Source organism: Neopsephotus bourkii, unplaced genomic scaffold (assembly GCF_033783945.1).
Source record: "Neopsephotus bourkii isolate Nb327-2 ecotype Australia unplaced genomic scaffold, CSIRO-AGI_Nbou_v1 NB_1678, whole genome shotgun sequence".
Lineage (NCBI taxonomy): Eukaryota > Metazoa > Chordata > Aves > Psittaciformes > Psittacidae > Neopsephotus > Neopsephotus bourkii.
Genome location: NW_026902152.1, coordinates 314,517 through 341,637, shown reverse-complemented (window position 1 = coordinate 341,637; position 27,121 = coordinate 314,517). Strand labels below are relative to the sequence as shown.

The 27,121-nt window shown below is 44.0% G+C and overlaps 1 protein-coding gene across 1 annotated transcript; it reads left to right on the top strand.

Annotated features, from left to right (window-relative positions):
* Positions 1-261: 261 nt before the first annotated feature.
* Positions 262-21,994, top strand: RFWD3 (ring finger and WD repeat domain 3). Its single transcript, XM_061375849.1, has 12 exons — positions 262-1,223; positions 2,558-2,817; positions 4,673-4,764; positions 4,873-5,070; positions 7,593-7,684; positions 9,719-9,833; positions 13,941-14,169; positions 16,409-16,559; positions 18,935-19,111; positions 19,715-19,929; positions 20,510-20,727; positions 21,355-21,994. The coding sequence occupies exons 1-12, from the start codon at positions 880-882 to the stop codon at positions 21,496-21,498; spliced, it is 2,235 nt and encodes a 744-aa protein (XP_061231833.1). The 5' UTR covers positions 262-879; the 3' UTR covers positions 21,499-21,994.
* The last annotated feature ends 5,127 nt before the right edge of the window (positions 21,995-27,121 follow it).

Here is a 27,121-nt window from a genome sequence, read left to right as displayed (position 1 = left end):
TTCGTAAGTGGTGGTAAAGGCCCTCAATTCCCAAGGCCTTTCAGGCTTATGATTGCCTAAGTATTTTTTTCAGAGAATGTGAAATGTCTTTCAGCTGTTTGTGAAATGTAATCCATGTACCTCCTTCAGAAAAGGAGTATTTTATTCTTTTACAAATTTACTTATCCAATTGATAAAATAATCTTGAACTTTAGTGTTGTGAGACTGTCTGTAGAACAGGGTGACTAGAGTAGCCTGAGACTGAATCTGGACCCACAAATGCTGGTGCTGTAGGTAGCTTGCTGTCTGTGACATCTTGGATGTGGGTTCTGCTGTGATACCCTTTCTGTGTTTGTGTGGTGTTGGTGAATATAAGGTACCTCAAAGGCCTGTGAAGTAAGCTGTGGGTATGGATCACTCTGCCCTGTTATACAGAATCTTATTTAGAGAAACTTGAAAATACAACCTGAGAGCAATGCAACAAAGGACTGCATTGTAGAGCTTGTTTCTGGCTGTCTTTGTGGCTGTTTGTGCAGTGCCTCTCACACTGGAGGGTCTCTCATTACTTCCAAACTCTGTTCTCCACATGAATTTACTGTCAAATTATGCCAGCAAGAAATCCTTAACTTTCCATATTCATTCAGAGGCTTACTTAACTTGATTTTGTGATGTGCCTTTGTGCTAGCTGCTGTTAAGCCAAAAACTTCTGTCTGCTATGCCCACTCATGCACATGTGTCAACTTGAGATGATTTAGCTCTACTGCAAAGGGAGAAAGTCTTCTCTGGAGTCTGAATTCTAAAGGCTTTGTACTCACTCACTGCTTATTCTTGCTACTGTCAGGCTGGAAGTAGAGTGCACACTTGCAAATCAATACTGTTTTTCTTCAACTCTTTGCAGAAATGGCTCAAGAAGAGATGGAACTTGATCTCCAAGCAGAGGCTGGTTCCTCCACAGAGAATTCCAATACACCTTCCACAGAGCCCTCTGGTCATGCTGTGTTGTCATCCCAGGCACTGGCCCTCAGTGAAGGAGATAATGCTGCAGCTCTTGCTGCTGATGACACTGTTGTCACACTAAATGCTGGTACAGAGGAAGGAGCTGCTGAGCCTGGCCTGCCATTGTGTCCTATCACAGCTCCCGGTGTATTCCGAAGGCTGCAAGGGGTACAGGTCATGCATCTGTGGGTGAGGAGAGGTCGCAGCCAGCAGCGAAGTGGTGATTCCCACAGGACAATCAGTGCCAGGTAAAGCAGAGATGAAATCGGGTCTGACCACACTGTTGTTAAGTCTGGCATCATTTAAAACTGCCTTGCTTCCTGGCTTATAAATAGCCCAGCTCAGTCCAGGTGTGTAGCTGTGGCCAAATTCTGGGCTCCTCGAGTACCTTTTAAGCTGAAGAATAGCACAGACTTTCTGACCTCTTCTGAAACAATCTTTGCTCATGTTAAGTAAATTCCCCCTTTTTCTTGTGTTGATTTCTGAACCCTTCTGCACTTTCCGTCTTGCTTGCAAAGCTGCTCTCACTGTTCCCCCTGCTCTGCCAGATTCCTGACGGTGCTTCCTGCAGCAGTGTTGACTCTTGGCAGTTCCAGCCAGCTCAGAGGAGCTTGTGCTCTGTTTTTTATTTCACTTTTGATTTGGGGACTGCCTGATTACATTTTCTGGTGACTATTTTGGCAAAAACTTTCCCAAACCATACTAATATTTTCCTGTAGGGAGTTATATTTTTGTCACCTCCAGGCAAAGAAAAAATACTGTGCTTAATACTGTCTGTGATGGGTATAAAGGTTGATGAGTGCAGATGCTCTGCAGCCAGTAAGAAACTGCCATTACTGGTTTGTTTGGGTTTTATCTTGTCTTTGTAGCTTTTATAAATGCCAAAGGTGAAATTTTAATTAACTGGAGCATTGCTTTTAAATTCAGGGAGACCAAGAACTTTTCTTCTCGCAGATCATTGATCATAACTCTACGGTTTGCCCTCAGATTGTGTATGAAGATCACTGTAGTTCTCTGGGCTAGAAGGCAACCTGAAAAACTTCTTTTGAATCTGAGGGATAATTGAGATGATACTGAACTGCTGAGGGAGAGAGGAAAGTGTTTCAGTCTAGGGATGGATAGAAAATAGGAAAGTAGACAGACTAGGCACAAAGTGGTCAATAGAATGAAACTTTGATGCAAGTCTTGTGCATCTAATATTACCAGTGACTATAGGAACTAGGTGTGAGTTAGGATTGGAGGTACTGATTAGGAGTTCCTTAGGGTATTAGCAAGCAACAGTTCTTTGCTTTTCTTCTCTCCAACCCACACCGCCCAAGAAGAATACAGTTGTTGTAACAAGGAGATTTTCTTTGAGCTGAGCAAAATGAGTGGCTGCTGTATGATACTGCTGGTTGCTCATAAAGCAGATGGTTGATTTAGATTGCCCCTCTACTGGAGAAGGTCTGTCTTTAACTTGGATACCTTCCTACTGTAGCCAGAGCCTAGGAATTTTAACCACAAACAAGCATGGAGAAACATGTGGAGCCTTTAGCTTCTCTGAAATAACTCTGGCTTTTGTTTCTTGCTTTTTTGCACTCAGGGCAGCATTGGACAGTTACTTTCCATTCAGCAGGACCCAGCAGCCAGCTGCAGGACGAGTTCCGCCTACAGAGCCCCTGCCTACTGCAGGGGACAGCCAGGAACAGAGCTCAGATGAAGCAGTAGATTTAAATGAGACTCAAAGCAGCAGTTCTACTGAGGAGGAGGAAGAGGAAGAGGAAGAAGAAGTGCTGGGGGCTGCAGCACTGCCCAGTGCTATGGCATCAGTCCAGGAGACACCTCTGACAGCTAGCTTGGGAGGTTTGTGATATATTAGAGCTGTGTAGACACTGATTTTTGGAAAGTCATCTTGCTGTTTCAAAACTTGGTAGGTAAATCCTTTTGAGCTTCCCAACAGAAGATGCTCAAAGATCATTACGCCCACAACTGGTGGGAGCAGGTTGCTGCCACAAGCCTTTCTGCCGAGTTTCCAAGAGCAGTAGCAGCAATGGGGGTTGCTACTATAATGTTAAATACAATCTTTTGCTATTAGCAGGATGCTACTTATAAGTAGTCCTGGTAATGTTCAGAATAAGTTCAAGTTATTTACCATGCTTCTGCTATTATATCTAATCAAGAAGTATTGTTGAAGACACTAGGTTACACCTTGGAGATCAGAAATGCTTTCAGAGAATGATCTGAGGTTGTTTTTTTTTTTTTTTCAGTTATTTGGGATTTTGGTCTGTTTCAGTTAAGGTGTTTTTCTTTTTTTTTGTTCCCGTTACTTCTCACAACACACAGCTGAGGAGATAGAGGTGCTTAGGGCAGTGGGCTTTTTGTTTGTCTGGCTTTTTCAGGCTCACAGTCCTGTAGTTAAATGCATGTTCACAGGGTGCTATGCACTTCAGTGACATTGTTTGTCATGAACATATATAGTTTTATATGAGTGACAAATAACTAACTTGCTAGTCAAGGATATCGATGCCCAGAGAGAACAAGATTAGTGGGTTGTTTTATTTTGTGATTTGGAATTTTTTTTGTTTGTTTGTGGGGTTTTTTTGGTTGCTTTTCTGTGGTGGTGTTGTTATTGGGTTTTTTGTTGGTTGGTTGGTTGGTGTTTGTTTTTTTTTTTTAATTCAGTCTCTAAGGAATGCCCCTATACCTCACTCTCTGCCCTTAGTTTTGGTTTTGCCTACCTTGACATGTATTTTTAAGGGTGCATCTATGAGATGTCTTTTGAACAGACTTATTCAGCTTGCTCTGAGCTAGTCTTACATGTGACAGGAGCTCAAGCTGTTCAGTGCTGTCTAATGCTTTGTGACCATATGGTCTCTGTTGGTTTTTCTGGAATTCCCTTGTCCTGTTTTCTGCTTATATAAGCCACTGTTTCCCTTCCAGCCCAGAACTGTGTCGGCTGAAATTTTTATTGACATTAGTGAGGGTTAGGTGATATGTCTCCACTGGACTGCGAATGTCTGTCTCAAATACTAAATGTGACTAACAATTTTCTTGTTTTGTCAGGACATGGGGGGGAGACTGATTCCGCTCCTTTTTCAGTATGCTCATGGTGATAATCCAAACATAGTGTTTGTGCATGCCCATGCTTCAACAGAAGGGCTAACAGTGTCCTACCCCAAAAACATATGGCCCAGCAGAACTGATAGTTCAGACAACTGCCAGCTGGAAAAGTGCTTAAGTCAGGGTGAATGGACAGATAGCATATGGTAAATACCTTCTTGGCATATAAAATATGCACACTTATATCCCTTGGGAAAATAACTTCTGCATATTGGTGTCTATCTTTTTCTGAGCATAATGATGCAGGGATGTGACCTTACATCAGCCTAATTATAGACCTGTATGCAGATATGCTTGTTTCAAGCATATCGAAGTCTCATTAACAGTTACTGTGTTCAAAAGACCTCTCCTTTTTCATTGACATTCTGCTGGTTTTTATAAACAAAAACAAAGTTTTTCAGCTCTGCTCTTGATAAGTGGAAGGGCTTACACACAGGCTGCCTAACTTCCAGTATCCAGGACACTGATTTGAAGCTCTGTATGTAATCTGTGCTATCACTGCAGTGCTTACTTTATGCCCTGATGATTTCAGATGAAGTCAAGGAGAACCTCTTTCTCTCCATTTTGTATTGGTTCATCTAAGCAATGCTTTCTTTAGCTTCCAGTCAGACCCAAGCAGAGCCACCTCAAGAGTTGTCGCAAGCTTATTCAGTACACAGAAGTCGTGAAAGTGAAGAGGCTGAGGTCCAGGTAAAGCAGGTAAAGTGACCTAAATGCCTTTGGAGCCAGATTAAATATGGTAAGTACTGCATTTGCCTAGAAGTTTAGTGTTTGCTTGTTTTTAATTTTTGATCCTAGAAAGCGCTGCTAAAGGGGCTGGAGCCACCTGATCCTATTGCACCACTGGATGAGGAGGAAGGGGATAGCTGTGCAATTTGCTTTGAGCAGTGGACCAGCAGTGGGGACCACCGTCTCGCAGCACTGCGGTGTGGACACCTATTTGGCTACACGTGCATCAAAAAGTGGCTCAGGGGACGGGAAGGGAAGTGCCCCCAGGTAAAATGCACATTTATGTGTACTGGAGAAGATGTGCTCTTGGGTGACTGTTACTGCAGGTGTAGTTGCCATAACTGTTACAACTGCTTGCTGCATGAAGAATCCACCTTTGCCCACTGTCAGAAATAACAAAAATCAACACAATTTTGATGTAACTGTGCCAGGAACAACTAGTACTTCTTTAGAGGGATAATTCTGATTTGAGTTTTCTCCCTAAAGTAGAGCATTTGTAAGCAGCAGACTTGGAAGTTTGAGAGTTCCAGTAGTAAACCTGTAAATGCTTTCATGACACTGCACTGTTGGGATGTGGGAATGGCAGATTCCTAGAACAGTGAACTGAGCATAAAGAACTATTGGACAAGAAAACTCTTTGAGAACTGTTTTCAGTTGGTTAATCCTCTGGTTTGAACTGCATTTGCTTTTGCAGCCTTTAAGCAGATCGGGTTGTTGAGGTAGCTTGCAGAGAATGAACTGAGAAACAAGTCATGTCCCCCTGCAAGAGGTGGATCTGCTTTTTCTTTTTTTAAGGTGCTCTTTTCGTTTTGTTCCCATGGGTGATACTGATCTCTTTTGATTAGGTCTGTGCTTCTCTGTTCTGGGCTCCCATTCCTCATCCCTTCTCTCCAGAAAGGAATATTGACAAAAATCAGGTCAATGAGTACCTTGGAAATAGGATTCAGTTTTGCTGCTTTCTGAGTTGGTGGGTGGAAACCCAAGATTTCTTTGGCTTTGTTATTTTGGGAGCTTCCATAACCCTGCTTGACTTTGTGCAGGATTCCCTTCTCTTAGCAAGAAATCTCCTGTTGATGTGCACTGTGGTGAAACCTGATGATTCACTCTTGCCATAGAAAAAGGCCTAAACCTTTTTTTTCCTCACCCTTGTCAAATTTGTGTAAGCTTTTCTTCACCCACTCCAGGCACAGGCAGAATTCTCAGACCTTCCTGGTATCTTTGCTCTTTGGAATTTTGTGACTGCTTTCTTCTTGAACCCTCCCAAGTCCTAAGGGGTGCCTGCTCCCTCTTTCTTCCAGTGATGCAAATACCGAAAAGTTCGTAGGAGAACTTGCTTTGGGGAGAGCCTTGCAGCTAAGTCATCTTCCCTTCATTATCAGTTGCCATCCTTTGTGACTGATCATTCTCTGTTTAATGGCAGAGTTGCTGTGCGTGGTGCTCTGATTACCAAGTGGCTGGAGTATGAGTTACTGTGAAATTGCAGCATTCCTGATCCTGCCAGTGACAGCTGCTAGCTGCCAGGAAAGCTGTCTTATCCACTTAGTGCTCTGCAGGGCAGTTCTTGCCTAAAGAAGGGGGGTTGTCTGATCTAAAACTCCTGCCTGTAATATCCTTGTGCCACCAAACAATACAGAAGTCTGCATTTTAAGTGCATGTAGTAATTTAATGTTCAGCAGAGGTTACTTATCTATTTCCTGCCTCTTTTCTGATCAGTGAAGTATGTTTGCAAAACAGTAAGCTTACAGGTGTTGTAATTTCCTCCAAGTCCCAGCTCATGGGGAGGTATTATCCCTCCTTTTTAGATGACTAAGGTACTAAATGGTCACAGCCAGATGCACAACATTATTGGAATATCTGACTTGCTGTGCATCACTGAAGTCAGTGGGATGTCTGTATTTTGTACAGACACTGGAATGCTCTTACAGATTTTGGCCTATCGTATTTGATTAAAGGAATATAGTATGTAAATAACAGAGTTGGGAGTGTACTCGGGGATTCTAAATCCTCATCTGTTGGCCAAGCAGCCAGTCTTAATGTTTTCAAAGCAGAGGTTGGACTGATGTTTCGATTTCGAACTTCCTTCCCCCACTTTGTTTGATCTTTTTTGTCCCTGTAACTCACATGACTGTGCTGCTTTAGCAGAGTGAGTTTAGTGGGAGGCAAGGATACACGTTACTGAAAGTGCAGTAGGGTACATGACCTAAACTACAGTTGTAGCTGTGATTAGAGCTCTGGTGTCATGAGGGAAAGAACATGCTGTGTTAATGTTTGTGGTTTTATGGATTTGTTGTCAAGTAGACAATCCCTCCTTTCAAAGCTAGAAGGTTTTTTCAAAATAATACCTCTAAACTTGTGAGGATGTGTGGATCAGATAGTTAACTTAGAATCCTAGAATGGTTTGGAGTGGAAGGAACCATAAAGCTTATCCAGAACCATAAAGCTTAACCATGGCAGTTCTAACCATCTGCCATGTGCAGGGACACCTTCCACTAGACTGGGTGGCTCTAAGCCCCATCCAACCTGGCCGTGAACACTGCCATAGATGGGACAGTCACAGCTTCTCTAGGCAACCTGTACCAGGGCCTCAGCACCCTCACAGTGGGTACACAAGAAAACTTCTGCCTAAGATGTCATCTCAGTATCAGGGGGGATCAGTTTAAGGCCATTCCTCCTTGTGCTGTCCCTACAGGCCTTTGTCAGAAGCCCCTCTCCAGGTTTCTTGTAGCCCCTTTAGGTACTGGAAGACCTGTAATTCTTGTAGATGACCTGAACTTGTCTTTTTGTTTCAGTGCAATAGGAGAGCGAAATCTTCTGACATTGTGATCCTTTATGCTCGCACTCTGAAAGCGCTGGATACCAGTGAGCAAGAACAGATGAAACGGTACGCAGCCTCCACATAAAGATACATCCTCGCTGCCTGTGTGGCACTGAAAGCTGCGGCCCAGCTTCTACTTTGTGCTTTAATTTCCCATAGAGTCTAAAGCAATTTGTGCATTCCCTTGGGAATTACCATAAGCATGGCTGGCTTCGCAGTGCAAGGCCTTTCGATGTTGCGCATGTCTTGCGTGGAAGGAGAGTTTTCTTTTGGAGCAGAGTGCTTGAGTTTGAACTTTGCAGCAGTAAAATAGCGAAAGCTATCTGTATCCTGGAATGTCATAATAGTAGAACATGCAGAGTTGTTGCCAAAAAGCCTTATATTGCTAATTCATCATTAGAGAAGTGAGGCATAGTTAGAAATGCAAGGGGGTTGAAGAGCTGACCTTTCTTAGGTGCATTAAACAGAGTAATCTCTCATATGTATCACTTTCTGTCTCACTTAGTCAGACTCTTCACATAGCTTTATTTATGAAAGGTCAGCAAGCATTACTATACCTCTGCCTACCTCTTCAACTGAAATGCAGATTTTTTTATTGAAAAAAGTGAAAAGCAGGTATGAAAATGGGACTGATATCTGTTCAGTAAGATGCTGTCACAGATACTATTCTGAAATTGGAAAGCAGTTAATATCAGTTCTCCTGAATCTTGGAGCGAATAAAATTTAATTGGGGTCGACTTCACTGCTGTTCTTTCAGTGCAGTCTTTCAACAGAAACCTGACTATCCTGGTAATTACTGATCAGAAGTGGTCAGGGATTAACTATCACAAAGGGAAAAATACCTCTTTAGTCCAGATTGCCACTGTCTGATGGTGTTTGAACTCTTTAAAAGGGTTTATTTTCCTAGATTGACACTGCAAAACAAATGATAAATAATTTTTGTGGGTTTTTTTTTTTTCAAAAGCATTTGGTTGTTGAAATATTGCCTCTCATGGAGAAACAGTTGTCTAACTGCTTCTGTGTTTTGTGTTTTAGTCTTGCTGTAGCCCTGCACCTCCTCCGCTTCCTGTTTTTGACTGCCTGCCAGTCCAGAGAAGCTGCTGGCAATGGCTGCTTTGTGGCACACAGCCACGAGCGGAGGACAAATGTGAACCCTGCATGCATGCATCAATATTGTTTGCTCATAGATTTAAATTAGGTACAGGATCATGCGTTGGTTTTTGGTTTTTTTTCCCTTCACGTTCAAGAAAGCTGGCCCTCAGGCTCTGGGTACTTATGTAATGTGATGGTTAAATACAGCATCTTACCTATTTCTTCTGCAGCAAAAGTAAAAATCATGTGAAGCTACAGGGAAAAGACAGAATTCTCTGCCTGGCAAACATGCAAGGCTAGGTCTGTATATTTAGAAGGCACTTAGGCAAGCTAAATGTCCCTGCACATGATCTACTGAAACAACTGGAATATTCCAGCTTTTGAAGTGTAGAATGCAGTGGACAACATTGCAGACCTGTTCTTTTATATGTAAAACCTATATGAAAGATACTGATGTTATCAAAACTGCTGCTGCTAAGTGGTGTTTATGCACTTCTAGGCTCAAGATGAGGTAGTAAATATGGCTTCTGTGTGGGCATTCACAGATAATTTGTCTGTTTAATTCTGGTACATCTCTTTTCCCAAAATACAAAATTAGCTACTGGTAGTAGAAATAAGCTTGCGGATCTTGCTGTGTTATGACTTGCTTTATTACTGGCATGCTATATGTCATGGACACTGGTAGTATAGAATTTGCTAAACTGTTTCAAAAAAAAAAACCCAGTTTGTTTTCCTCTCATATTAAATTAGTGCATTTGAAGGGGTGAGAAGAAAGGTTGTTGTTTCTATTGAACAATACTCTAGAGAGTCATTTGGTACAATTGTGTAACTGAGAACATCTCAGGGTAAATGTATTGGATGAGTGTGGTCCCAGATATTATTTTACTTTTGAATTTACCTGAACAGGACTTGTTCTGGGGATAGAATGTGAAGATCAGAGTTGACAGCCAAGAGAAACATCCTAGGTAATACCTACTCCTAAAGATTTCTTTTCTCTTGTTCCTCCAGCTCCCTAAGACAGGAGCAAATGTTGCGGAAACAGGCAGAGCTGGAATCTGCACAGAACCGTCTCCAACTGCAGGTTTTGACAGACAAATGCAGTAAGCTCCACAAGCAAGTTCAGGTGAGTCTTATCCTACTAACGCACAGAGGATTCCCTTTCTCTTTTTCCCTTTGAGAAGCAAAGACAGGCTTCCAGTTTTAGTAAGCACCAGGATTTAGTAAATTTAACTGGTGAAACATCAGGAGTATCCTATACATCCCAGGTTGGTATATTCATATGTGCTACAGAACACTGACCTGCTTCTTTGGGCTTCTAAGACTTGATCAAAGTTGCAAGTACAGCTTAGCAGTGGAGCGTTGTAGCTGCTGATGTAGTAGGTTCCCTCTTTAGTGCTGCATTACCAGGACTTTCCTCGCATCACAAAACCTAGCTTACTGTCTTAGCTGCATGAAAATAAGCTTTGAAAATCTCTATAATACTATAAACCTAAATGGGACCTATTATCACTAGTTAATCAAGAGCCTTTGAGGACAGGTATGGTTATATGCAAATTCATGAGAAAACAACAACAATAAAAAACACCACTTTTTTTTTTTGTTTTTTTTTGTTTTTGTTTTTGTTTTTGTGAAGGTCAGTTAATGTTCTATTTAAGTACCTTCTGGTGCCATGAGACCTGGCCTGTCAGCTGGACTGCCTGTGTGTGTGCACTGAGCAGCTGTGAAGAGGCACCTCTGTCCCCTGAGAATACAAATCACTGAAAATGAGTTACTGCTTCCTTTCTGGTTCTGGCAATACCCTGAGATTTTTGTAACCCATCATAGCTGTTTTTGCAGGATTCCTGTAAACTGGGGACTCTACTGATGCTTCCAGCCATGAATTCTGTCATGTTCCCCTAGTGCTAGGTTTTCTGAGAGCCTGTTCCATTACAAGTTTGCTACCTTTTTTGTTGTAAGAAGTAGATGATTTCTAATCTCTCACTGCTTAGTAACTCAATTTCATGCTTTTCCCTACTTCTGGATTTTTTTTTATAGCCTTGGCTATTCATGTCTGCACAAAAAGCAACATCCTCTTTGCTGAAGTCTTCCTGTGTGATGTGAGACAAGGCTTTATAGTTTTCTGAAATTCCCGTGTGACACTTTATGCTCATCAGAGCCAGTAGGAAAATTGGACCACTTCAAATTTTGCCTTAGGGAAAAATGTGAATAAGATGAAACTGCAGATCTGTAATATCCTTCAATTCTTTTGGTGTTAAATGATAGAGTATCCAGACTAATAGAATTGAAGTTGCATGTTATAAAGATTAAGTACCCTGTGTTCTTTAAGCTGTGCTTCAGTATTTATACTGCTTTCATCACTGCCCTGTATTGATTAGTGGGAATGCTGGAAGCAATTTTAAGGTGCATGTTAATGCTATGAATAAACAATTTGCTGGGGAGCAGAAAATCAGCAGGAAGTCTGGAATAAGTCTCTGAAGTTCTTTGATTATAGGTTGAACACATGCCTAATGAGTTTCTTTCTGATCAGAGGTCATCTAGTAAAGCAGTTACGTGCATGGAATGATTTAGGTTGGAAGGGACCTCTGGAGGTTTCCAGCCCAACCCTAGGTGGGTAAATTCAGTGGTGGGTTGGGTTGCTCAGGGCACTGTCATGCCAGTTGTTCTATGTATCAAGTAGCTCGCAGATTCTTTCTGCGTCTTGTTTGACCATCCTCACTGCAAGATTGGGTTTTTTCCTTATATAAATCTGAACTTGCCCTGTTACATCTTGAGTCTGTTGCGCTGCTTCTTCAGCAAGTGATGTTACTGATGGCACAAGAAAACACGTTTAACTGGCATACAAAGCTGTAGGTCAGTAGAGAGAATAAAGTGCTGTGGATTGCAGAAGGAATGTGTGAAAACAAGAGGAGTGCAGACCTGCTTGAGCAGGGAGTTAGAACTGGATGAGCTTTAAATCTTCCAACCTCTAAACCATTCTGATTCTATGGAAAGCTACAATTCCATTTCACTGTTACTTACAGTGAAGCTGATTAAAAATGCTCCCTTTCACTTTGGGTGAACTTGAACCCAAACCAAAGGAAGGTGGAATGTGCAGTGCTGCACCTAAGCTTGAGGGTGTACAGCCACATGTTAACTCTTAAATGCAAGTTTAGGGCTGTACAGTGCATGTGAGATCAGTGGGAGCAGAACTAGGGAGCAACAGTGATCTGGTAACTGCCTTTGTCTTTAAGCTTCGTATCAGCTAGGAAATACTCAAAGGAAACTGTTCTGAATTTGTTGTAGCTGGTGGTTTTCCTTTCCTATTCATTGCACTCTCCTGCTTCTACTTGTCCTGCATGCTTCTCAAGAAGACTTCTGCTCTGTATCCTCTTTTTTGCCCCTACTGGTGTGACTGTGTTTGTTTATCGGTACAAGTTGACATTTGGAAGGCAGTTGTGACATTTGCAGACACGAGTGTGCCGTGAAGGCCCTTTGTTAACACCAAGCAGGCTCTGTAAAGTACCTCAAGGAAGGTGTAGGCTTCCATTACCAAAAGAGCATTCTTCTGAGCACAATTACTGGAATTTGTTCTGCAGTACAGCATTTTTAATTGCCTTGGTAATGTGTCTCCAGCAAGGCTTCCTGATTCTACTGGCTTCAGCCATCATACTTAAATGGAAACATGGTACTAATAGTCTTTGTGGTTTTAATTACGCCTGGTTTTCTTGTTAATCACTTGTGTAAAAATTGAATGTTGAGTGCAGGTGATAAGGAGAGTTTTGGAAAGTTCCCAGAGCAACAAATGATTTGAATCTCTGACCCGTGGTGGTGGTGTCCTTCTGCCTTTTAGAAGAAAGTGACTTCTAATAAAAAATTTAATAAACTAATTATTTCTAAGTAACTTGTGTTTTCACAGACTGCTTACGCTAAGCCCAAAGCTTTAGCATCCTGACCACTCCCACACTTCCTCTTCCTTCCCTGGTTGTTTTGTCTTTGCTTGCTCTAATGGGATCATCTTGACTCTTAAGCTTTTTTTTTTAAATATTAAATTTTTATTCCCCTGTGGAATTTGCAGTGAGCTCGATGCAGAATACCTCAGACCTCTGTCAAATATCAGAATTGCTCTCCTCTTGAGCTGTTTCCAGAAGTTATAGGTCTTGATGATAACTATTAATATAGAGCTTGATCTTTGATCTTTCCTCTTTGAAAATGCCTTTACATAGGCATGAGTTAAATGGGAGTGGCTGGTTCAATATTGAAGCTAGCTTGCAGTCTAGTTCATTCATAATATCACGCTTGCAGCCCTTAATTGTTTAAAAATTACATAGTATTTGAAGCACAATCTATGTTGCTCAGATAACAGAAAGCAAACAGCGATTTTCTTAATGTATACACGCCCTCTAATATCCCTGGGGTTCTGTGCCCTCTGGTTTTGCCCTTCATTACAACAGTCTTGTCAAAATGTTTTGGGTTTGTTTTTTTTTTTTGGGGGGGGGTTGGGATTTTTAGTTGACTCACAATATGCCAGTGCCAGTACTTGCACACCTACCCCCTGATGATCTCTGGAAGGAGGAATTCTAGGAATACCTTGTTGTTGATGGAAGCAGTCCTAGCTTTGTCTCTGCTGTGTATCCCTGAGCATTTATTAGTTGAGGTGGAAGAAGGGGGAGGAGGTGGTGGGAGAAAACAGGGCTGCAGCTCTTGAGAATTGTGTTGTTCCTGGAATGTGTTTCCCAGTGTTTCCAAGAACAGAGTCATCCGCATTAAAAAGACTCACTTGTTTCCTGCAGTGTCCTTTATGTTGAAACTTGGGCTTTTGTTTGTTGCTGTGTTGTTTTTTTTTATGGGGTATTCTGGAAGTTCTAGAAAATGGTTTTAATTGACTTGTGGTTTAGCTGCATGTAATATTTGGCAGCATGTTCGCTTCTCAACAGCATTGATCTGGTAATAATTACTTCTGGGTTTCATGTGTTGTCCAAGAGTCCTTTCTTTCACAGGATCTAATACATACAATAACAGACTTTGAATATGTTCTGCCAGAACTTGCATAGTGTTCCAATGTCTCTGTTTCTCACTGTCATAGCTGGTGTACTTGGGAATCCAGTATTTTAGGAACTGCATGGAAGTGGGGACCATATTCTTCCTCTTCATATGAGAACAAATAGCATTGGAGCATGTGGAGTAGGTAGCGCAGGCTGTTACATTGCCAGTGGCGCATTAAATTTATTGGGTGTTTTCTCTTCCTTTGCAGGAGCTGAGGGCTCTGGTGGCCCAGCACAATGCAAATGTTTCCGAGCAACCTGTCAGCTCCCGTATCTGCCTTCCAGGCAGCCTTCCCTCCAGCCAAAGCCAGTGCAAGTACAACCTGGAAAAGGCTTTCTTGGTGTCTCAGTCTGGGAAATGCAGAGTAATGGCATACTGTGACTCGCTGAGCTGCCTTGTGGTATCACAGCCTTCTCCAGAGTCTACTTTAATTCCTGGTAATTAAGCAAGTCAAGATCTGGGGGCTTCTGGGTGAAAGTTAAATGTTTTCTTCTTGCTCCCTGCTGCTCTGCTTCACCTTTGCATGTGCCTTGTAAATTGGGAATAGGATCATAGAACCCTAGAATGGTTTCAGGTGGAAGGGACCTTAAAGCTCACCAGTTCCAACCATCTGCCATGGGCAGGGACACCTTCCACTATACTGGGTGGCTTTAAGCCCCTATCCAACCTGGCCTTGATGCTGCCAGAGATGGGGCAATCACAGCTTCTCTGGGAAACCTGTGCCAGGGCCTCACCACCTTCACAGGGAAGAACCTCCTAAAATCTCATCTCTGTCTCCTCTCTGTCAAGTTAAAGCCATTCCCCCTTGTCCTGTCCCTACAGGCCCTTGTCTAAAGCCCCTCTCCAGGTTTCTTGTAGGCCCCTTTAGGCACTGGAGCTGCTCTAAGGTCTCCATGGAGCCTTCTCTTCTCCACGCTGAACAAGCCCAGCTCTCTCAGCCTGTCCCCAAGCAGAGGTACTCTGGACTTGCTACAACAGCTCCATGTCCCTCTTGTGTTATTGCTCCAGAGCTGGATGCAGGACTGCAGGAGTTCCTTACAAGAGGGACAAGACTCCCTGTAGTTCATATGACTCTTGCACTGCCAGCTTCTGCCTAGTGAGCTTGTGTCTGGTACTCCTTGCAAAGGTGGGTCTTCTAAAAGAACAAGGGGACTGAAGTGGAGGTTCCAGGGCTTGAGCAAGGAACATTGGTCTCCAAACTGTAGGTGGATTGATCCAAATGCAGCTGAATTGTCAGCACAAAAAGAAAAAAAATAATCCCCAAGCCAAACCACAAAAACCCAAACCAACAAAATGCCAAAAACCACCGCCACCCCTACCCCTCCCTCCCCACAAAAAAAAAAACCAAACAAACAAACTAAACCAGAAAAATGATAGAAGCACTGTTTGCCAGTGAGGAAATAGAAAGCCAAGAAGCTGTGGGCATCCCTGGTTTTGTTGGCTTTGCCTTCCTGTTATGGCCAGGGGCAAGAGGCTTGTCACCTGAACAGCACCAACTTGTCCTTATGATTTTAGCATTAGGAGTCTGGGAGAGTTTATTAGCAAAGTATTTCAATGCTTTCTGAAATATAAGACATACTTTATTGGGTTAATGGCTTTGAGATGAAATGCCTTATCTCGGCCTAACAAAATTGTCTTCTGCAGTCAACTGACCTTATTTTTCTGGCTTTTGGAGTCAGGGAGTTGTGGTTTAAACCCAGCCAGACAGCTCGTTCACTCACTCGCAGTGAGTGGTGCCGGGCTGGAAGCAGTCGAGGCCTGTGTCTCCCCTCCCTGGGGCTCTCCCCTTCTCCACTCTTGGAGGATGGGGAGGGGAATTGAAAGAATGCAACTCCCACAGGTTAAGACAAGAACAGTCCAGCAACCGATGTACAACACAAATTGCCACCGCTACCACCAACAACAACGATAAGAGAAAATAACAAGGGAAGAGAATATAATACCACCCACCGAAAAACGAGTCCCACCCAGAAAACCCCATATCATTCCGGGTAACTCCCAGTTACCCCCCCGAGCATTACGTGCTGTGGTATGGAATACCTCTGAGTAACTTGGGTCAGATGTCCTGTCTGCCTCCTCCTGGCTTCCCCTCCTCCCTGGCAGAGCATGAGGCTCACAAAGTCCTTGGTCAGGGTAAACATTACTTAGCAACAACTGAAAACATCGGTGTCATCAGCACTGTTCCCAGGCTGAAAGTCAAAACACAGCACTGCACCAGCTACCAAGAAGGAGAAAAATGAGTGCTACTGCTGAACCCAGGACAGGAATGAATCTCTGAATGGAGGCTTTATGGTGACTCTTGTAACACACAGGTTAAGTTTACCTGTAGCCATTCTTTGCAGTGATGTTTGTTCTCTTAAATAGCCATGTAATCCTGCTGTGTATGTTTTCATCTAGGCAAGAGTGTCTTTGCAGAAACTGGCTAAAGAGCAGCAGGCTTTTGGAACAAGAATTGTAACACTGAAATAGAATTTCTTCTTGCTGGCTGGGATCCTTAAGGATTTAGCCCTTTTGCCACTTAAGCTAACACAAGATTTGTGGTAGCTCTTGTCCAAAACAAGAAGTGACTTCTGTGTGTTTATCCTGCCACAGGCTTCAGTACAGACATCATAGTTCTGGCACAGAATTGCTAATTTTACTTCTGCAGTAACCTGCTTTACCCTTTTTCTCTGACAGGTTGTGGTGTTAAGATGCTGAGTGTAGCCAATCTGAGGAGCAGTCAGTACATCCCCATCCACAGTAAACAGATTCGGGGCCTTGCTTTCGGTGGTCGAGCAGATGGCTTGCTGCTCTCTGCTGCTCTGGACAATTCTGTTAAGCTTACCAGGTGAGCCCTGCTGCAGAGAGCAACCTGTCCCAGTGGAGTTCTCCTCTGTGCAAGAGGCTTCACTGGATTTTGTTGTGTCTTGCTGAAAATGCCTAGCAGTACTTTCCATTTTTTCCAGAAGATGCTGCTGAAATGAGATCAGGTCATGTATTCTTCCTGCATGCAGGAACTAACAGGGAGAAAGACCTGTTCCCACTTTCAAACCTTTTAGGTGGAGGTGTTATGGAGCTACTAGTCTGTGATACTTTCCCATGGAGAACCTGGTGGCGGGGTTGGAAAAGTAGTTCAGCATAGATTGGCCAAGTTGTGTTAAGAACTAACATAGCTTAATGTATAGATGTGAAATTTACTTTCCACTTTGTTTTTTTGTTACTGCAGGGAAATGTGAAACATGGGAACTTGTATGACATAAAACAGGAACAAGGGATGTCTAGGTTGGGTACTTTCTTCCCTGTGCTGCTGATGGCTTCTTGCAGAGCATGGGATTCATCTGGGATATGAAATGTGTTGAAGTGTTGTTTTGCATGTAATAGAGGAACACAGGTTCTTCAGAGCTAGCAGAGATTTAAAGCAGCAGTAACTTTGCAGAGGCTAAGAGGCAGATAGGTCCAGTCCTGTCAGAATGTACAGCCTATGAGTGTTTTCTTAGTACTCTGCTGGTCTTCAGTCTTAAGCTTTAGCTGCTTCAAAACTTTGTTGGCTGGTTGATTCTTATTGAGTGATAACAACATCCTAATGCACATCTGTCTGTCAGCTAGTATGAGGTTAGGATGTGTGTCTGTTGTATAACTGATTAATCCTAATTCTTTCAAAAAAGTAAAGCAATGAAGAGAACTTAATCCTGCAACAAAAATGTGAAGAATATTGCTTTCCGGTTCCGTGCTGTATTAGTTAAAAGTAAACAAAACTGTGTCTGATGCTAGAGTCAGCATGTCAGTTTGCTAACGAATGAGGTTGATACTCTTTTCATGGTTTAATCTGGAGAGCGACTTCTCATCACAGTATCTGCTCAGGCACTTGACTCCCATATCTGTCTCCTACTGCCTGGTTGGCTGCATCAGAACTTGTTACCCTCTTGCTTTTGTGCTTGATCTCACTATGTCCTTTAGTTAAGTGCTTGCTTCAGCAGTATCTTCATACTTTTCCCTCTGAAAAAAAAAAGTTCCCCTTTGGTTATCTTTCACAGAAAACGAAAGATTGGTTGGGTTTGGGACCTTAAAATTCACTCAGTTCCAACCCCTGCCATGGGCAGGGACACCTTCCACTAGACCAGATTGCTCCAAGCCCCATCCAAGCTTGCCTTGAATGCTGCCAGGGATGGGGCAGCCACAGCTTCTCTGGGCAACCTGTGCCAGGGCCTCACTGCCCAGAAGGAATTATCTAAGATGTCCTTAAATGTCCTATTCTGGCTTATGAGTATTTAAAATAGAACCATGACTTTGGGTTTGGTTATTTTGTTGTTTGGGATGTTTTGTTGTTTGTGGTGTTTGTTTTCCATCTCCAGCTCCCCACTCCTCCCCCCCACGCCTATTGCTTGAATAAGTCACTGTCCTGATACCAAACTCCCTAATTCCCAGCCAGGTTTGTCTCTGTGCTTGTTCCCTCTATACTTAACTGGGACCAGTTTCTGGCTTCTCTGGAGCCCTGAGCATAATCACACTCCCCAGGAGAACCCACATGTTGTAAAGGATATCCAGAGTTCCTTTGATATGTGGCTTTGATATCTGGCTTCTGTCTCATACTTTTCTCAGCAAGCTAAACCTATGCTGACAACGCTGTCCTTTGCATACATTGTAATCTGATACCAAATTCAAGCTGCTATTCTGTGTTGCATCCCTCTATCTACTCTCCTCTCCTTCCTTTCACAAATTTAGTTTATAGAGTTAATGCTGTAAGTGTGCTTTTAACTGTCTTTACTCTACTTGCTTTCTCATTCTTGCCTAAATTGGATTCTCTTGAGGCATATTTTTGTTTAAAAAAAAAAAAAGTAATCTGAAAGAATAAGCCCTTTGGTCTCAGGAATATGTGAATACTATGGGATTACACTAAAGTCACTTCTAATTGTTTCCAGAAAATAACTTTGCTTTTTCTTGCCAGTAAAGCAGCTGAGACGCTGCTCTGAGATTTCCTTTCCCAGTCTCCAGAGTTCAATCTGGAAAAGAAGCATTGGCTTGGAAGAAGTATAAATCACTTGGATATTGTAAAGTGATTAGCCAGATTCATATCTAGCGCAAAGGAGGAGTTAGTTCATAATTCAGTCTAAAGAGAGATGCTTCTGTCTAAAGACTTCCAAAGGCTACATTTGCTTACCTTATGTTGTTTTATCGTCAGTAAATGCTTGTGCAAAGGCCCTACACTTTGCTTTTCTTCTGCAGCTTGGCAACAAATACTGTGGTACAGACATACAACACTGGCCGCCCTGTCTGGAGCTGCTGCTGGTGTCTCGATGACACAAACTACATCTACGCTGGGTTGGTCAATGGCTCTATCATGGTATATGATCTGAGATTCACAAACTCTCATGTCAAGGAACTAGTCCCCCAGAAGTCTAGGTATGGTGTAAGGATTTTTTGTTCCTCTCAATTTTGGTAATATGCATAGCTTCTTCTGTAAATCACCCAGCAATAGTTTAAATTGTTTCATGTGAATGTCTTGACTGAAAATCCAAATTTGGCACAGATGTGGTAAGTCTCTCATAAGGTTGCACAGTGTATGTATAATTTAGCATGAGTGCTTGGCACCTGTTTAAGGCACACAGGAGTCAGAAATGCACCCGTTGGTGCAGCTTAAGCAAGAAAACGTAAATTTGTTCTGGAGATGGGTTTATTTTCTAACTTGTAAAGGACAAATTACAAAGAAGCGTGAGATGCTGGTACTTCCATCTCTTCTGCTCAGAGAATCAAATGCTGATTTACCCCATAGGTTTGGTACATGCTCTCTGATGCTTCCTTAAATATAAGGCTCAGTAGTTAACTTAAACTTTAATTTATTCTTGACAAAGCCGTTGGGGTTCACTTGTTTGAAAGACCATCTTGTAGCCTCCTGAGGCCCATTCTTTGGAGTGCAATTGGAGAGGCTGGAGCTCTGAAGCAGTGAGGCAGGAAGCCAGCAGGGCTGCAGCTGCCAGCACTGATCCTTGCTAACCTCTCTCTCAGGTGCCCCATGGTGTCGCTGTCCTATCTGCCCCGGATGGCCTCAGCTTCACTGCCCTACGGTGGAATTTTAGCTGGGACCTTGGAAGGAGCCTACTTTTGGGAACAGAAAGCAGGCAACTGTTACCAGCCTCATCACCTGCCACTGGAGGCTGGAGGATGCATTGATCTTCAGGCAGAGATCACCACACGGCACTGCCTCGCAACATATAGGCCCAGTACGTAATGCCATGTCTGCAGTGCACTTTTCACTTCCATGCTGGCCTGCTGCTGGTGGAGCTCAAAAGCAGCTTCATGCCTACGGTACAGCACAAATGTAGTACTTGCCCCAGGCAGAGCACTGGGAATCATAGAATCATACAATGGTTTGGTTTGGAAAGGACCTTACAGCTCATCCAGTTCCAACCCCCTGCCATGGGGGCTTCCACTAGACCAGGTTCTCCAAGCCGTGTCCAACCTGGCCTTGAACACTGCCAGGGATGGGGCAGGCATAGCTTCTCTGGGCAACCTGTGCCAGGGTCTCAGCACCCTCACAGGGAAGAACTTCTGTCTAACCTGAGCTTCCCTTGTTTAAGTTTGAACCCATCACCCCTTGTCCTATTAGGACTACAGTCCTTGACTAAGAGTCTCTCTCTGGCATCCTTGTAGGCACCTTCAGATATTGGAAGGCTGCTAGAATCTCCATGGAGATAAGAATTGGGTGAGGGCAGAACGAGGCAGCTGGAGTGTGGTGCTGCTTATGTTCCTACAGTTAAAACTTGTCTGCAATTAAATTACATCTTTATTTCTACCTTACAGGTAAAAATAATCCATGTGTGCGTTGTGTGATGATGGAGCTGACTTGCAGCCCACTGGCAGAGGCCTCTGAAGACCTTGTGTTTTCTTCTAACCTGGTTCAGACTTTCAGTGCTGGGCCCACCTGCAAGCTGCTGACCAAGAATGCCATTTTCCAGAGCCCGGAGGAGGATGGCAGCATCTTTGTGTGTGCTGGTGATGAGGCATCCACTTCTGCCTTGGTATCTTTTGTTCCTTTCATTGTGGTGGTGGGTTTTATTGGGGTTCTTAGGGGAGAAGCCTTATCAGTCACAGTATCAGTGGGTTTTGGTGGGAATGGCCTTGTCATGCACATCACTCTGTGCAGGTTGGGCTGTTGTACTTGCTGTAGCAGGTGTAATTTTCTGATAGCGTGGGACTGTTTGTATTAGCCATGGCCTGTGGTCCACATCCATCAAAAGGAATGTAGGTAGTGTCCACCAGAGGATTGTGGGTCGGCATGCAGACACAACTGGGTACTGTAAATGGTGTAACACTCAGTAAGACAGCTCACATGGTAAGTGCTGTGAGGGACAGACTGACGCTCTTTGGGAATGACTGGAAAGGCGAGGAGAAAAGTTGCACTTTGTAAAAAGGCAGCTCGGAAGCAAAAGATGGACATCAGCCTGTATGAGAGCTCATGGGTCAGGGTGAGAGGAGAGGGCACTGAGGGTGGCATGCTGCAGGTCTGTGAAAGAGCATCAAAGCAGGGTGTGAAGGTAGAGAAAGGGTCCTGTAAGTCACTTGAGGAAAGTCTCTCTGGAGAGAGGAAGCTCTGTTCTGAATGGGAGGGGAGAATCCTGCAATCTTTGACCTTGTCTGTCCCACAGCTATGGGATGCTGGAAGTGGGTCCTTGCTGCAGAAGCTGCAGTGTAACATGCCTGTACTGGATATCTGCCCCATGGAAGTGAACCAAGCCCACCTCCTGGCTGCTCTAACAGAGACGCTGGTGAAGATCTACAAGTGGCAGTGAGAGTGGTCCCTGCGCCTGCCGGAGAGGCTTTCCAGATATGCTGCTGATTAACCCTACACAATGCTCCATCCTAGACTGCTGTCCTACAAGAGCTGCTTACGGGAAACAGGAACTGCCATAGCCCTTTTTTGACAGTGGGCAGAAACAGGCATGTCCTGGTGACACGAGCAGTTCCCTGTTTCCTCTGTCTTCCTTCTAGGCTTGCCTGTATTTCAACTCTGACTCTCTTATTTGGCCAGTTTTCTTAAGCCAAACTCTTCAAGCTGCCTCAGAGCAGCAGTAATTCTTGGCCTCTCTCTAGTGTGTGTTGCTGATTTTATTTTGTTTTTTCCCATTATGAATAGAATACAGGCACTTGCAGATCTCTTCTATGAATCAACAAAATAAGAGGAAACTTGAAGACCTGAGACTCCCACTGGACTTCCCTGTGGAGTCCTGCTGTGATTACTGGTAGTGAAGAGGTGGCAATATTGGCATCTCACTAGCTTTGCTGACACCCAGCTTTAGGAAACACACTCTTGTGTTCTTTTGAAGATCTAGGGTCAGTTGGCAGTTATTCCTTGTCAGAGACAGACCCTCTTTTGTGGCTATGGAGAGAACAGGCTTGGAAGATGTACAGAGAGCCTTTTTCTGTGGGTTTTACTTTTCCTTGAGCATGTAATTTGTACTGAGATTCTTTAATTCTCTACCCTCATTTCCTTCCCTTTCTCTTCCCTGCTTCACCCACAAGCAAACTTGAGACAGTTCGGCTGTGGAAAAAGAAGCTGTAGTACTAAAGAAGGACAGGGAAGGAAGAGGGGGATGATTCTTGTACTGTTGGCTGCAGCATCTCATGGTGTCCTTCCTTAAAGACAGTGAAGTACCAAAACAGCCAGTACCTTTGAAAAGAATGCTGGCTGCTTTTTGGAGTTTTGGGGGATTTTTTTTTTTTCCATTTTGAGGAACTGTTGGGGACTTGGGGATGTCATCAGCTTGCTTTCATTGACCTTTTACCTGCCTTAAATCCTAGCTGCCAGCTCACCAGCTGGTCACAAACAGTTTTCAGTTGTACTTGTATGCAAGTGTGCTACAGACTAACTGGTTGATGTAAATCTGTGCCCATCAGGTGGGATCACAGGTTGGATGTGTGCTGGCCAGGTGGGCTCTTATACACCCTTACCTAAGGATATGGTGAGGGGTGTGAAAAGATCTCTGCTTCACTTTCTGTATTTTCTGTATAGTATTTTGTTCCTCTATTTTTATATGTTGCAATGTATTATAGAAATAAAGTTTGTTATTTTCACACACAACTGATGCTGCTGTACCTAGTGTTTTGGTGATGCACACTGTGCATCTTGTAAACATAAACCTGCATGTAAGTGAGGTTACTCAGCCTTAGACTGAAATAAGGCATTTAGTGAGCCAAGAGCCCTCACTGAACCACTCTGCCCTGACCAGATATGGGGAGAGGGAAGGGCTGAGCAGAGTCAGCCTTTTAACCAGAAATAAACTTGATGTTTGACTTTTTGACAATTTAACAATGATCAGGAACAAAAGGTTAGTATAAAGAATAGCGTGAGAAGTTCTCCAGCTAAAACCAGGTGAAGTGGGCCAACAGTACAATGAGATGAGCTGCTCATTCTCAGCCATTTTTCAGGCATCATCAATGTCTCATCTTCAGCCCTCAGCCCATTCTTCACACAAGAAATTTGGAAAATTTTAACCATGCACAGGAGAAGGAGTTAAAAGACCTCTCAGCTTTGAATTTTTCAGGTAGCACTTGTTTTCTATTTTATACTGCCCTACAGGAATAAGAGGTACAAACTTAAATGCCATTAAAATTATAATGGGAGATGATACTTTCATGTTATCTCCATTTTTCAAATCCAGGGTTTTAAAAAAAATACAGATGTGAGATGTGGAGAACCGAAAAACCCTCTCCTTAGTCCCAGATTGGCAGCAGGCTCCAGGAAACCCCTGATGCTGTGTGCAGAAAGGGATCTGCACTGAGGGCTGCTAAGAGGTCAAATGTGTTAATTAAGTATTCACTGATTTCTGCCAGGAGTCGAAGGGGCAGATTCTGGGATGGAAGGAAGGAAAGCATCAGCGTCTGCACAACCCATGGCAGAGCTGCTTCACTGGTGTTTTAGGCACTAAGTCACTGTGTGAATATTTCTACCTTGGAGAGGATTTTGTTACTGAGGAGCACAACAGCCCCTTGGCAACTCCTCTAGTAAATCTGGTGTGAGGCAGTGAGTAAAGCTGGGCAGCACAGCAGCTCCTGCTCTTAGCTGTGCACAGCCATGCTTTAATATTTGTCTCCAGGCTGTTGTTTGTGTTTCACCTTTCTTTACTAATTTGAATTCTTGTGTCACACATCCAAGGAGCAGCACAGCACTGGCCAGAGCAGGCTGTGGTGGCAACCTGGCAGGAAGCCCAGGGATGATACTGGTCCCCACAGCTTCCTGTGGAGGAGAGTTGGCAAGGAAGGGGAAGACGGAGTTGGAGGGAGCCAAGTTTTCCAGAGAAGGTCTGTCCTCTGCATGTGTCTCGAGCAGGTATGATCCTGCATTAGGCTGCAGTGAGAAAAAGCCTAGGCAGGGAAGGGTGAGGAGGCAGCCAGCTCGCGCCTGGCCTCATGCCATCAGGACTTTGCATCTGCCTGTGTGATTTAGCAATCGGTTTGGAGTGACTCAGGTGTGAATTTCAACAAACATAATCTGAAGTGTTGCAAATGACAGAAGGTAGTGCTAAAAAAGTGTGAGGGAAGAAGTGACCCCTGCGTGATAATGTGTGCATGTGAGGCAGGACCTGCTAGCACGTCTCTTGGATCCGGCAGTGCCTGTTGCTTCCTGGAGGGCAAAAAAGCAGCCATTTTGTGTGTCCTAAACCAAACTGGATTAAAATCAAGCAATGCAGCAAGTGAAAACAAACAGCTTAATCTACACCAAGGTAGCCAGAGCATCCTGGTGGGATTTCATTTAATTCTCCTTTTTGGTTTGCAAGGAGACGCAGTAAGCTTTTCTGCTAACGTAGATAAGCAGATGTTCTACCAAGGTAGTAAATTCCTTAAAAGACTGGCTTATGAAAGAGAGAGAATAGGAGGAAAAGGAGTTCAGGGAGAAGGGAAACAAAGGAATGAGGAAGCAAAACCTAGTTTTCAGTTTGATTTGCATCGAATGCCAGAATGAGTAAATGTGAAAGAAGAGATTTCACTGCTGGAAGAGAGGAGCATGGTCTCCCTGCCAGGATGGCACTTTTGACTTTTTAGTAGCAAATCTTCAGTAGAGGTTTTTCCCATTTACACTGTGAGTTGGCTGATTGCCTAAACACTGTTCAAACCTAGCTGCATCCCTAATCCCTGCAGAGGTGCCTAAAAAATCAAGCAGAAGGGCTTGTGGCACTAGCAATGGGACTGCTGCTGTCCCATGCGAGCACTCGGTCTGAAAAGTCAAGCACATTGGTGTTAACAGCCTCCCTGATTTAAGGGAACAATATTTATCATTGTTTATTTGCTTTTGAGAGAAAGATATTTAAAGATGGTGCTGAGAAAGGCAGAAACGTTTCTCTTTGCTCAAAGAGATGGGCTGTGCTCAGGCAAGTTCAGAGCTGCAGGTGCTCTGGCATCACAGAGCACTGGGTGCCTTGGGGTGTGTGTCCATAAGAAACTGACGCCCCGGTGCAATGGAGTTCATGGGTAGCACCAAGGGCATGCAGGACATTGTTCCTACCCTATTTCTTGCAAAACAGTACCTCTAAATAGCAAAAAAAAAAAAAAATATAATAGCGGAGTTTGGGGAATTATGCCCTAAAATGCTGTTCTAATCCTTGGAGCAAACTCAGCAGGTAACAGCAGGTTTAAAAAAAATGCTTCAAAGTAATTTCAGTGATTATCCCACTCCATGAAGCATAATTTAGTTTGGGGGTCCAGGGGTTTAGTCTTGCATCATGTTCAATCTGGTGCTTTTCTAGCAGCAGAGGTTGCAGAAAGGGCTTCCGAAGGCGTCAAGCTGAGTGCAGCAGCAAGTGCTTGTGAAGGCACAAACAGAAGACTTGGAAAAGAACTGTGTCGGGCTGGAGGAAGGACTGGAAAATTGCTCATTTATTTTTTTTTAAAGGTTGGGGTTAACTGCATAAATACAGGGAGAGCAACAGGCTCTGCAGTGATAAGCTGGAGCTTCCAATGCTTTGTGAAGCAAAGGCAAGCTCTTGGTAAAAACAAGGGCTAGTAAGAAACCTGAAGAGGGGCGTTTGACAAGGGCCTGTAGGGACTGAACAAGGGGAAATGGCTTTAAATTGAAGAGGGGGGAGATTGAGATTAGACATGAGCAAATTCTTCCCTGTGAGGGTGCTGAGGCCCTGGCACAGGCTGCCCAGAGAAGCTGTGGCTGCCCCATCCCTGGCAGTGTTCAAGGCCAGGTTGGACAGGGCTTGGAGCAACCTGGTCTGGTGGAAGGTGTCCCTGCCCGTGGCAGGGGGTTAAAACTGGGTGAGCTTTAAGGTCCTCTCCAACTCTAAACAGCTCTGTGATTCAAAGCGGTGCCCATGGCCTCATGGGAGCAAGTGGTCTGTATCCAATTAAAAATTGGAGCAGCTCCTCTGCCTGGAAAGAGGAAGAGCTTTTCTGCTCCCCAAAGCAGTGATGACACTGCTGGGAAGGAGCAAGAGGCATCCCAGCAGCTCAGCTCACCCCAGCCTCACCCTGCAAAGCTGAGGCTATATAAATGCATTTTTATTGTTTGAAGTGGTGAAACTTAAATGTGGTGCCCACTACAAAGTAGACCACTGTGAGCAGTTAATGCAGCAGTCATCCAAGAGCCTTGATGGTAACATGCTTAAAATGTGGCAACAAGGGAATTTCCACTGAGCCTGTGATAAGGGAAAGGGGCAGCAGTTGCAATGAGCCGCAGCGGTTCTGCATGGGCAGAGATGTCGCTATGTGCAAATACCTCTTCCTTTTTTGACTTGCTGTGTGGACATGGTGAGCATAGAGCTCTTCACGAAATGCTTATTTATTGGTGGATTACACAGAATGGTAAAACCCAAGGCTGAGAGGAAGTTTATTCTCAGCATAGGATGCTCTGCAGAAGGATGTAGGTTGCTCCACAAAACAAATTAGTCTCCAGGGAACTCCCAAGGATGTGGGAAGGAGAAGAGAGCTGTAACCTAGCTTCACTGCTCCCCTTTGTCCCTGTTCTGCCACAGATGAAGGAGCAAAGCCAGCTCTTGTGCTGGGCTTAGCTCCTTGAATAACTTCAACCAGCCCAAAGAGGCTGCCAAGCACAGGCTGGATTTTGCTTTTTTGGCTTTTGTTTTCAAGTGTTCCCAGCTGTGCAGCCCCTGGGTGCCAGCACACAGCCACTTTCCTAAGGGCTGTGTCCCAGTGTGACGCTCAAATGCAAGACCCTGCTCCCTTGCTGTGGATGAGGCAGCTGGTGGTTGGTTGGTGGCTGCCATTGGCTTCAAATTGCTCATGGTGTTCTGGTAGCTCCTGGTGTGGGTACATTGACAGCTGGTGGAATCCTCAAAAGAAAGGCTTTCTACAGACAGGATGAGGCAACCTGGGGCAGGAAGGGAGCAGCTCTATAGCTCTGCTTCACCCCACCTCACCCAGCCAGGGCAGACCCAGGGAGTGCCTTGGCAT

What these genes read in the sequence shown, in the direction of transcription:
- RFWD3 (XM_061375849.1), top strand. Translation starts at nt 880, where the DNA reads ATGGCTCAAGAAGAGATGGAACTTGATCTCCAAGCAGAGGCTGGTTCC. An exon ending in CACAGGACAATCAGTGCCAG is followed by an intron (nt 1,224 to 2,557) that starts GTAAAGCAGAGA and finishes TTTTGCACTCAG; the next exon opens with GGCAGCATTGGACAGTTACT. An exon ending in GGGAAGGGAAGTGCCCCCAG is followed by an intron (nt 5,071 to 7,592) that starts GTAAAATGCACA and finishes TTTTTGTTTCAG; the next exon opens with TGCAATAGGAGAGCGAAATC.